The 12,096-nt window shown below is 36.3% G+C and overlaps 1 protein-coding gene, 2 long non-coding RNA genes and 1 pseudogene across 4 annotated transcripts; 1 reads left to right on the top strand and 3 right to left on the bottom strand.

The window, feature by feature from the left end:
- Positions 1-12,096, bottom strand: part of LOC131217487 (ABC transporter B family member 15-like) — a 55,406-nt pseudogene that overhangs the window by 38,222 nt on the left and 5,088 nt on the right.
- Positions 77-4,197, top strand: LOC131258303 (uncharacterized). The gene is made up of 2 exons (XR_009178054.1): positions 77-228; positions 4,028-4,197. It is a non-coding gene; the product is annotated as an uncharacterized LOC131258303 (long non-coding RNA).
- On the bottom strand, positions 4,305-12,007 carry LOC131258299 (uncharacterized). 2 transcript variants are annotated; one of them, XR_009178051.1, is made up of 4 exons: positions 11,746-11,760; positions 4,768-5,201; positions 4,577-4,664; positions 4,319-4,477 (listed from the first exon to the last, which is right to left on the bottom strand). XR_009178051.1 is itself a non-coding variant. In XM_058259531.1 (3 exons), exons 1-3 carry the CDS (start codon positions 11,829-11,831, stop codon positions 4,310-4,312), a joined length of 342 nt encoding a protein of 113 aa, XP_058115514.1. In that variant the 5' UTR covers positions 11,832-12,007; the 3' UTR covers positions 4,305-4,309. The 2 variants fall into 2 exon arrangements, 1 of the variants encoding a protein (XP_058115514.1); XM_058259531.1 differs by lacking the exon at positions 4,768-5,201 and having other exon boundaries at positions 4,305-4,477; positions 11,746-12,007.
- LOC131258302 (uncharacterized) lies at positions 7,217-7,985 on the bottom strand. Its single transcript, XR_009178053.1, has 3 exons — positions 7,889-7,985; positions 7,737-7,797; positions 7,217-7,582 (listed from the first exon to the last, which is right to left on the bottom strand). It is a non-coding gene; the product is annotated as an uncharacterized LOC131258302 (long non-coding RNA).

Below are 12,096 nucleotides of genomic sequence, written 5' to 3'. Positions count from 1 at the left end.
CCTCTCTCTCTCTCTCTCTCTCTCTCTCTCTCTCTCTCTCTCCCTCAATCGGTACCACAAGCCGGGTCCGCCTCCACCTCTCTCTCCCTCCTCTCCCTCAATCGGTACTGCCAGCCGCAACCGCCTCCACCTCTCTCTCCCTCATTCCCTACCACCACGCTGTGCAGCCTCAGATTACAGGTAAGACCCCTACCACCACGCTGTGCAGCCTCGGATTGAGCCTTACAGGTAAGGCCTCTGTTTTTTGGTATTTTCCCTATTTTTTTTTTTTTTTTTCAGATTGAGATGCTCTGGATCATGTGTTTGATATATTTCTCGTCCATTCAAACATTGAAAATTCCAAAATTTGATTTTATAAGATCTTATTCTCGTCCGGATGAAATCTAATTTCTAAGAATCAAAATGGATGGTTGCGGTTAGACCTACAATCATGTTCCTTGAGTAGTGTAAATTCGATGAAGATGGTCTCTCCTCTATCCATCTCCAATAAAGGGGAGGCCACTGAGTCTTCTTCTAATCACACTCTTAATGGCTGTGATTGGAGTAAAGAGAGTTGCTCAATTAGGCAGACCACAAAAATAGAAGGAGAGGAGATGAATTTCTCATATTTTTTTTCTTTTCTGCTGTCTTTTCCTCTCTTGGCTCTAGATGTCCAAGTAGGGTTGGACATGTGACCCTTATGACCCACCCCTGTTGGGGACAGGATCATAAATAGGAGGCTCCTAGGGTATCTCTTGGAGAACCACTTTCAGTTCTCATTCCTACAAATGTAATTGCAACATATGCCATACATTAGCAAATGTCTGTTAACCTATCTCTTACATGCACCCAACATTTCCACTATGAGTAGTGTCTACTCTTGGCTCAAAATCCCATGTGAGAACAATAGGTGGACAGCTAAAAGCTTACCATTGAATTTCCATAAAGATAAAAATACTTAAATGGTGAAATAAAAATATCTAACAAATAAAAAAAAATGATGGAGAAACCTTGTGAAAACAATTTGAGGTGCCAGGAAACTTTAAAAGGCTCGATGGAGGTTTTAATTTATAAGATGTATCTAGAAAGTCCTGGGAAAACTAATGGATCTCATGTTAGTGTATATGAGGCTTTCATGGAATCCTAATGTAGGTGGTACACATTCCCATCCATGTGTCAGCTGCTAAGTGACTTAAGAATGAGTTAAAACCAGTGCGTGATCAAGTTAATTCTCCAAGGATAATGGACCTCATGGTTACGAGACTTGATCCAATCCTCCAATGGGAATATTCAATTTAGCCTATCACTAGTATTCATAAACAAAGTGAACATCTACAGTCCTTTGTGATGAAGGGCTTATGCAATAAGAAGCTTGATAGTGCATGTGTGTGCAATCCGATCCATCCATCAGGTGGGCCCAACCATGTAAATGCTCTTGTTTGTCTCAAATTCAACTCATAACCTAGATCCAAAGAAACTATGGGCACCTGAACCTTGTATTTTTAATTGGTGAAGCCAGTAACCTTGTTGACTTGGACAGTGGCAGAAGATTGCTAGTGGCCTTGTATTATTGTATCTAGTCCTAACACTTGTTCCCTAACCTGAGATTCTAGCAAATATCCTAATCATGTTAAGCATACTTCTTGAAATTGGATCTACTTGTTGATGTCAGAAATGTAACAGAAGCAAGTTACATAGGAACCATGAGAAAGAAAAAGTTATCTCTATGATGCAAAACCATAACAGAATTCACAATTGCAATAGACTGAATTTTCTATCTCTATTGATAACACCACCAGAATCTACTTCTGGCAGCTTCTCTTACGTCAAAGCCTTGGTTTCAGGTAATTTAGTGTCTTTTTCTAAAACTCTATCATTCATCTCTTAGTGAACAATTGCAATAGATTGAATATTTCATACTTATGTGATAAGGGACAAGAAAATCACACATGATGCGAGGTGTCTTTAATAGAGGTTACCCAAACCTACTGTCTTGGCTCTATGATCAGATTGAGAAGCAAATATTTATCCAATTTGACATGTTGGTTTGGTTTACTCTCAAATTTAAGCAAATTGTTCTGAGCGTTTAGCTATTGTTGGAATGGCATTACTTTCCAGTAGCTCGTAGGGATGGAGTTACATTTTCCGCACTCGCCTTTTTTTATTTCAAAATTCTCACAGCCCATAATGTTGAGCTTGCCAGATCCCACTGGTGGCGACTTGGAAAAAGAAAGAAAGAAAGAAAGAAAGAAAAGGATTGGTCTGATTTTTATATCATGTTTCAGTTTTGGTGGTGAGTGGGTGATGTTGCTAAGCTTGGCATCTTGGTAGTATCTCTACTATAATCTATATACTATCAAAACGTACTGGGATAGCATTTTCTGTAGTTCTAGATGAAGGCTAGTTCATTTATTTTCTTGTGCTTGAGACCCAAATCAATATCAGTTTTTGCATGTAAAAGAGAAAAAGGTTTGTTTTATCTGTTTTTTTTTTTTTTTTTTGTAAAATTTACTTTTGTATTTTTAATTGGTGAAGCCAGTAACCTTGTTGACTTGGACAGTGGCAGAAGATTGCTAGTGGCCTTGTATTATTGTATCCAGTGCTAACACTTGTTCCCTAACCTGAGGTTCTAGCAAATATCCTAATCATGCTAAGCATACTTCTTGAAATAGGATCTACTTGTTGATGTCAGAAATGTAACAGAAGCAAGTTACATAGGAACCATGAGAAAGAAAAAGTTATCTCTATGATGCAAAACCATAACAGAATTCACAATTGCAATAGACTGAATTTTCAATCTCTATTGCTAACACCACCAGAATTTACTTCTGGCAGCTTCTCTTATGTCAAAGCCTTGGTTTTAGGTAACTCGTCTTTTTCTAAAACTATATCATTCATCTCTTAGTGAAATTGGTTATTGTTAGTATATGAGAGACATGATTATAATTTCTATCAGGGCATGTACTGCAATGGTAAGAAATACCATTATTGTAATTTCTTTTCTATTCCTTCTAAAAAAAAATTTAAGCTATAGCTACAGCTCTCAACCGTCACTTTTAATCTGGAAACCGTAGCTGTTACTAACTTCCGCCAATTTGTACGATTAAATACAAATATAATCCGTAGGTATATGTCTTTTGAGTTATGGAGAATATAGCTACGGATTTAAGCCGTATCATTTATTCGTAGCCCTATCTTTAAGACCTATGGGTAGATACCGATTGCTACAAATGTATTGCGGCCTTTATCCGTAGCTTTTTCCACTTTCTCTGTTAGTATAAGTTAATACAATCTGTTGCATAAATTGTATTTTTGATTTCATACTTTTAGGGCACCTTTGGGCGTCCGTGGTGGACCCCACGTACATGATATGTTGGGGGCCACCACTTTAAATTTCTAAACTATACATATTTCTAGAAAAATGATATTTTACTTTGGCCAAAATGAGATCCATGTGATTGGGAATCAAATCCCAAAACGGGACAAGTTGAACATAGTAAGCCACTACAATAGAACATTTTGTAAATAAGCAGTTTTCCAAAAGGTGTTTCTTAAGTCACGGTTGCAAGTGGTGGTTGGATATGCTTATTCATTTAGTGGTTTGTAGAGATGCCTGTCAAGTTCTCTCTCTCTCTCTCTCTCTCTCTCTCTCTCTCTCTCTCTCTCTTGCTTTTGCTTTTCCTTTCATTAAATTTTTTTTTTTTAAAGCTTCCATGTTAAAAGATGTACCATTACTTGGTTGTTTCATCTGCAAAGAAAGATGCCTGGAATGAACATTGCCATCTTAATTTGCTATGCTTACTGCTACAATACAAAGCTACTATGCAAGAAATTCTTTGCTATGTTAGCATGACCATGAGTTGTAACATGCACGCTTTGCTTTGGGCTACAGGCTGTGTTATTCTTTTCGCTTACTAGCGTAGAGCCATCTCAGGCCTGTTGTAGAATTATTCTGCAAGAATCCTTTCGCTCACCCATATTGAACGTAACTTCACTGCAATGTAACCACAAATGTGTTGTTTTTACAAGAGATGTTTGTTTCTTGCAGGGGCCAAGGAGCAGCAATAGCTCTTCATCAAATCCGGAATCCAAAACTAAAGACAAGTGTGCTGTAATGTAAAGAAAGCATTTGTATATGATGTATTTCCCTCCCAGTTTTGGCCAATTTGTTGTAATACATGATAAGAACATCACCTAAGCAATCATCATTTGTGTGAATTTCCAATTAGCTTTTTTTTTTAGTTATGTAAATAAAATAAAAATTATCTAAAGCAATAGCCTTGTTAAAGGACTTTCATTTCGAGATAAGCCCAACATCACCATATGTTCATCATACAACCTCATCATCCAACTGGGTTGGGAAGGGTCTTCTCATCTGAATGGTTTTCGAGATATGCCCTTCAAAAGTGGGGGCCCATAGTATCAATGGTCTGGATCGCTGAAGCACAGTTCTGTTGACACAAACTGCAAACTGGAGGATACCATCCATGTACATGGTCTGCAGATATCAAAACACCAATATCAGAGGCTATCAAGAAATGTGTGTATTAGAAGTAGCAATTGCCATGTTGTCAAGCAAAATAGACATGTCCCAAACCTGTTGACAAAGGCGGTCGAACGATGACCTGTCAGCCTTGAATAGCAGTGCCTTTGTTATTGTAAACTTGCATTGAATGATCTCAGATCTGCACAAAAATAAAAAGTTCTTGAAATTGGTAAAAAATAAAAGAGAACAAAAATGCAACCCATGAGCAAGTCAGCACATTGAACGAGATGATAGGCACGTACTTATGCTGCAATTCATTTCTAGCCTCAATCAGGCAATTTGCAAACTGGCCAACCTGCACAATGAGAAGCTCTCCACTCCTTGAAATCTAAGTGTATACAGACTAGTATTTTGTGCACCTCTCCACATGCTTGGAGACGTCTCTGCGCATCTTAGGCCAATAGAAACTTTCTTCTACTAAGCTTAATTTGATTAAAGAGATGGATGACCAAATCAATTTCAATAATTTGCTACTTGATCAAAACTTATAAATGCTACCATCAAACTGAAACTCAGAAACATTTCAAATTAGATTGATTGGAAATCTTCCCTCTCAAAGAAAACCACAGCAGCAACCACCCTTCCCATCTCCTTATGAAGCTTTCTCACCCCTTCAAAAATCTCCCACAAGCCTTGCAGGGATGCCTGCCTCACCAAACCTTTTCAATGCTACCGGCTACATCTTACAAACCCATGAGAGGTGATTAGCACTATTCCATGCAGTAATGGGGTACTTAATGATGCAAGTGCAGTGATGTTGGAGGGTACAAACATGGTTGGGCCCACCTGATGGATGGATCGGATTGCACACACATGCACTATCAAGCCAAGAGTAGACACTACTCATAGTGGAAATGTTGGGTGCATGTAAGAGATAGGTTAACAGACATTTGCTAATGTATGGCATATGCTACAAATACATTTGTAGGAATGAGAACTGAAAGTGGTTCTCCAAGAGATACCCTAGGAGCCTCCTATTTATGATCCTGTCCCCAACAGGGGTGGGTCATAAGGGTCACACGTCAATATATGGGCTGATCCGAGCAAAAACTGTGGGGTAATCAATTGGAAACAATCTCGAAATTTCATCAATGGGTCATGCTGTGAGCTTGAATCTTAATTTGGCAAGAACATTCCACAGGACCATCACCAGGTTCATATGGCAAAACAAATTTCCTTTGTTCCCCCACTCTTTTAATTCTACTTTTCTAACTGAACCCAATGACAGAATAAAAAAATGCAAGAAAACAAGGAACCAGTGGAATAAATTTCCTATTGATACTGGATACACTACAAGCAAATTTTTGGTCATAATTTTAAGTATGAATACTTTTTTTCAGTAACTAGAAAAACAGGGCCATCAAAAAGAAATCTGAATAAAAATAAATAAATAAATAAATAAAGAAAACTTGGTGATAATTAGCATCCTTAGAACCTGCTAAGCAGGTTGTTGTCATGGGTTTGAGCACCCATTATGGTGAAATTCCACTGTGTGGTGTGAGTGCGTGTGTAAAAAAATAAAAAATAAAAGTACAATTAACCATTTTCTCCGATTTAATAAAGTGAACTCATGAATTTGCTGCTGTAAAAAAGAAATCTCAACTTGTAAATGTAGTACTCTACAAAAGAGGCTGCATCTAGCAGTGCCAACTAATTCAATTGCATTAATTACTCAGTGAAGTGGAAACAACCAAACTAATTCAATTGGGTGAGCATTTGCAATTCCACTTAGTTTCATAAAGGAAGTTCCAAATGCATCCTTATGAAATCAGTGTGCTTAATTGAATTGATAGAAATCTGAACTAAGCCAATTACTTAGAAAAAGGTCGTTTATTGATTGGATGAGTGTTTATCAGTTGTGTATCTAAATGCAGTCTCAGTAGAATCAGTGTTCTAAACTAAATTGATAGTGAACTAAACTCAGAAATTTAGTTACAATTCTATTGTTTATTGATTGTGTTTGTAATTCAAATCACTTGCATATCCGAAGTTCCAAACACAGCCTTAGAGAATCAGTGCACTGAATTGAATCAACACTGAACTAAACTCAGCAAATTCCATAGTATGAGCAAAAGGTTAAATAGAGATGTCGACAGCCAAACAATAAATACAATTATTGATCAATTCCTTAACATAAATATCACACATAAAACTTGTTTGATTACTTGTAATAAGCATAACAGTTAGACTGTAGATCTATTTTACATATATTGGCTTTCTAACTGAATACATGGATAAAGCTACAAACAGCTAGTGAAGTGATCATTCTAGCTGATGAACTCACAAGCGATGAGGAACATCTATGCTCAATTTGAAGAATCCTTTTTGAAGAAAAAAATTGCCCATCCTTGACAAACAAGAGACGTATTAACTCATATCAAATGAAAGATGGAGCTTACATGCTTGGAGGGGAGAATAATTGTAGCTCTTCTGATGGGAGCTGCAACCAGATCAGCTACAGCAAGGAGAATGGTCTACAATATGGTGGAGGTGAACAGACGGGGGTGAATGACAGCTATTTCTATGGTGGGTTGGATGAAACCCAGAAGATATTCAATGGCTTCAATGGGCCATGGGGATAAGTTCCATTAGAGTATGGTTATGAATGATAGCTTTTTCTATGATGCAAGTGCAATGATGTTGGAGGGAACAAAGCCCAAGGGAGGGATATGTACAACTGACTGTAAAATCATAAATTGGATTGTTCCGGTCTATGAAAGACAAGGGAAAGCACAAAATCTTGCAATCATACCAAGTCAATTAATATTTCTCACTTATTTACTTCTATGTATGTTATTAGAAAAAATAAAATGTTATTCAAAATTTCAACGACCTTAAAACACCGATCAACAATAGTTGAATGTTTCACTGTCCTTGAAACATGCACGCAAATATTTTATAATAAGAATATAAAAATCGAAAAAATAAAAATAAAAAATGCACGTTATTGCCATGAAAATGAAATCAATCCACATCGTCGACATTAAGAGTAGTGGATGCTTCAATCTTCCGTGATCTATAATAGGTATCTTCTTAGTAAACAATTTCAAGTTATTCCTGCATACAAAACGACCAGAAAAATTTTCAGTTATACATCCATTGAAACTTAACTATATGCATGAAAAGGAAAAGAACCAAAAAAATGTAATTATCAAAAGGAAAAGAACATATATTTAAGTTATTGTTTTAATAAAAGGGTTAGAATTCGTACATGTAGCCGATGGCGCAAGCTTGTAGACATTTAAGACACCATGCCTTTGGTACCGATCAATCTAATCATGTGAGATTATATAAGTACGTGAAAATCGAAAGTTTATATTAAGCATTCATTAATAAATGCCTTGATAGCTATTTTTTAATTACCTTGATTTAACATCCTACCACGACCCTGTACTATATTTTTTCCTCTTGGCCTACCAACTACTTTTCCCTTTCCTCTTTCAACGTTACTGCCATAACTGTGGAGATAATGAATGTAGTTTAAAATAATGCAATGTATGTAAAAAATCAAATAAAAATACAAGAAAAAAATATATACCTGGCTTCTTCAGATGCATTATCAAGTTGATTATATATAGGACAATTTCGTTTATCATGCCCAATAACCCACTTGTTACACCCACGACATAACTTACTATTCTCCTCCCTGCCAGATTTAAATTTTTTACTCGTTCGGCCTTTAGTACTAACAACCATCGGATCAAGTACTACGTAAGAGTTCTTAGAATATGCATTGAACAATAGATTGCTTTCACCACCCTCAATATTCTTGTCAATACTGGTTTCTTCTTCGACTCCACATTTTTTACGAACATTTGCAACCAAATCTTTTAAAGCTGATAACACAGGTTCCATTATTTCTGGAGTCCTCGTTCCTTCATTTATTAAATAGTTCATCATATGAGACATTTTATTGCGCCCCAAGATAGTTGACTCATCAATGTTTGAAGACAGAGGAGTTGAGTCACTTTTATTTTTTTCTTTCGCATTTCGTGTCCACCTTTTAAGTATATAATGAAAAGGCATTTTTATGATGGATTCTTCCTTGAACATAACTAATAAATGCCTGCAAACAATCCCACGAAATTCGAAGCTCTGACAAGTACAAGAACCGAACCGTTCATCATGGTTCCAAGTAATTGTATACATTTTATCATTCCTTCTATAGTCGAATATATTATATTTACTTAATGGTCCTTCCCTTACTACCAACTTATTAACAAGTAAAGCACTTGCCTTCACCTCTACTTGAAAGTCATAAAATACTTCTCTTGTATAAATTTTTGCCATCTCTATTTCAATATCAATCGAGGTTATTGCTACAAGTATACTATATAAAGTGTCACAATCCGATTTCAACTCATTATGCCGACGTTTTTGTAAAGCACGATCATATCCTTCTGCAAATTCTAATAACGTTGACTTATGACTTACAAAATAATCAAAGAAGGCATTCATACCTTCACTCCGTTGTGTCGTTGACATCCCTGCATAAAATGTTTTCTTGACATAAGTTAGAATCCACATTTTACGTATCGTGTACAAATCTTGTAACCATTTATTTTCTTCAAGATTATAATCTACAATCATTTTCAACCATAATGCATCAAATTCGGCTTCCTCATCGCACATATATACACAATTTCTCCAATCAGTGTTGAATGATGGGTTCTCATTAATTACTTTACCTAACTTCTCTGGAAGCTTCTGAACAATGTGCCACATGCACAACCTATGCTCGGTATTTGGAAATACACTTGCAATTGTAGCAGCAATTGCTGGATCCTGATATGTGATTATGGCCTTTGGAAGCTTCCCACCCATAGCTTGTAACCATGATTGAAATAACCATTCAAAATCTTCAATGGTTTCACCAAACAGAAGCCCGGCACCAAACAAGATAGATTGCTTATGGTGGTTGACTCCGACAAATGGACCAAAAGGCATATCAAATTCATTTGTCTTGTATGTTGTGTCAAAACATACAACGTCACCAAAAGCTTCATAGTCTATTTTTGAAATATTATCTACCCAAAAACAAAATGTCAATCTACATTCATTGTCAATTTGGATTGAATAAGTAAAATTATCATCATTCCTCTGTTTATTTTGAAAGTAAAGAAGCAACTCTTGAGCAATTTTGCCATGTTTGTCACGCCTTTGAATTTTTAGAGCATTTCTTGCATCTTCATCAATAAAACCCATTTTCTCAGGTCCTCTAGCTTCATTTGTAAAAAAATTTAACACTTTAGCTGCGCCAATACCTGCTTTTCTCATGTTATCCATGACAACCTTATGAGAATTTGTAAAATGTCGATGTGATCGTAAACAATGAACCTTACTTGGACTCATTAAATTGTGACTATGTGCTTCCACAAATGTCTTAACTTCCCATCTATCTGATCCATTCTTGTGAACTACAATCTTTGCCTTGCAATCACATCTTGTCATGGCTCTTGGTCTCTTTTTATGATCTGTTGCTTCTATATGTTTGCGATGTCGATACCCTTCCTTAGAACATATAAAACTTCGCATAATTGTTTCACCTGTTTTCATACTATTCCGCGTTGAACCTTTTCGTATACTAAATCCACACCATCTAGCATATTCATTGTAGAAATCATATGCAACATTTTCAGAAATGAACACCATACCAACTATTGGTTTCACTTCCTTGGATGCTTCTGGAATGAAATCATATGGATTTGAAATTGTTTCTTCATTATGATTTGTTTGGTGTTCATTATGATTTGTCTGGTGTCCATTATGATTCTCTACACCTGCATTAGGTTGTGACTCCATTTCCCCAACTACAAGTTCAAAGTAAACATAAATTCGGTTAATCAAAAGCTACGAAATAAATGTGAGGGCACAAAAATTACTATTTATAAATGAAGAAGAAAAAATATATTAAAAAAAAAAAAAACAATAACAACCCTTAGCTTAATCCAGTGAATCATATTGGCATATTCCACAAAAGTATTAAATTACTCTCTTCTATATAATTTTAGGAATTGAAATCAATGAGCATGCAAAAAAAAATTTATTTAATTGTAGAAACATAATGATGAAGTAACCCTTGAATCAGCCCAATTAATCACTAATCAGGAGAAAGCAATAACTATTCTGTTTTCAAAACATAAGACTAGTGGAAACATGAGAGAGAGAGAGAGAGAGAGAGAGAGAGAGAGAGAGAGAGATGCCACTGACATATAAAACTTCCTTAGAACATATAAAACTTCCTTAGGCATGTGGCTCTTGGCCTCTTTTTATGATCTTTTTTTAAAAAAAAAGCTCAAGCAGGCAACCCAAATGCTAGGTTGTCACATGTTGGGCTAAACTTCATTCATACCTCAAGCAGCCAACCCAAATGCCAGGTTGCCACATGTGGGGCTAGCAAACCTCTATCTTAACAATTTGGCTGTATGAGCCAAATTGTCATTGGGAGCATAATACACCTGTTGTTTGGGCAGCATGGAAAACAGAACCTGCATTAAATGGGCATTTGCTCTTCTTCTTTCTTTTCATTTTTTTAATTCTTCCACCCAGAATCACAAGTCAGATGAGAACTGTTTTGTAGCACATCTCATCACCCTTGGGAACTATGGTCACCCAAATAGATTCCACATGCCTCTCATTCAAGCATTTAAATAAATAAATTTAAAAAAAAAAACAGAGAGAGAGAGAGAGAGAAGGTAGTGGAGTCATTTGATCCTATGGCAGAATATGACAGTTGATATGCAGATGCTCAAATTGTACATGTGACATACATTAACTCAAATTAAACTGACTAAATTATCGAACCCATTGTCCCGTAGTCAATCCCAAATTCAGGTTGGTTGAATAACCTAACCTCTGATTCGTGGCCACTTGTTAGTTTAAACATCCAATAATTGTGTGATCATCAAATAACCAGAATAATATTTTGAGCCTTCAATTTCGAGATTTGAGGGCAAGTGGCCTGATTTAGGAAAATTTTGGAAAATTTCAAATTTTCCAAAATTTCTACCAAATTACTTGCAATCTTACTCTCCAAACATGAATTGAAACATGGATGAGGCCTGATCTATTGATTTATGATGTTTTTGTGAAATTTTAGGAAAAAATTTATATATATACATTCTTCAGGATTGCAAATTCTTCATGATTGCAAATTGATGGTTATGAGAAAACATGCAGCCACTCCACATTCAGGAAAAAAAAAAAAAAAACCTGCATACAAATTATTCTTGTTGATGTTAATGGAACTTGGAACCCCGGCCCATGGCTGTGGAGAGTTCCGTTTGTCACAAAAGCTTGACCGCATTATTGCGGAATCACCAAAACATGTGTATTGTCATTGTTCAAACACTAGAAATATATCAAACACATGATCCAGAGCATCTCAATTTGGAAAAAAAAAGAAACAGGGAAAATACCAAAAAACAGAGGCCTTTCCTGTAAGGCTCAATCCGAGGCTGCACAGCGTGGTGGTAGGGGCCTTACCTATAATCTGAGGCTGCACGGCGTGGTGGTAGGGAATGAGGGAGAGAGAGGTGGAGGCGGTCGCGGCTGGCGGTACCGATTGAGGG

The sequence above is a fragment of the Magnolia sinica genome, chromosome 10, assembly GCF_029962835.1.
Source record: "Magnolia sinica isolate HGM2019 chromosome 10, MsV1, whole genome shotgun sequence".
Taxonomy (NCBI): Eukaryota; Viridiplantae; Streptophyta; class Magnoliopsida; order Magnoliales; family Magnoliaceae; genus Magnolia; species Magnolia sinica.
The sequence above is the reverse complement of the archived record's forward strand: the minus strand, read 5'-3'. Positions and strand labels throughout refer to the sequence as shown.

What these genes read in the sequence shown, in the direction of transcription:
- LOC131258299 (XM_058259531.1), bottom strand. Translation starts at nt 11,831, where the DNA reads ATGCGGTCAAGCTTTTGTGACAAACGGAACTCTCCACAGCCATGGGCC. An exon ending in AACATCAACAAGAATAATTT is followed by an intron (nt 4,665 to 11,745) that starts GTATGCAGGTTT and finishes ATTTTTGTGCAG; the next exon opens with ATCTGAGATCATTCAATGCA. An exon ending in TCGACCGCCTTTGTCAACAG is followed by an intron (nt 4,478 to 4,576) that starts GTTTGGGACATG and finishes TGATATCTGCAG; the next exon opens with ACCATGTACATGGATGGTAT.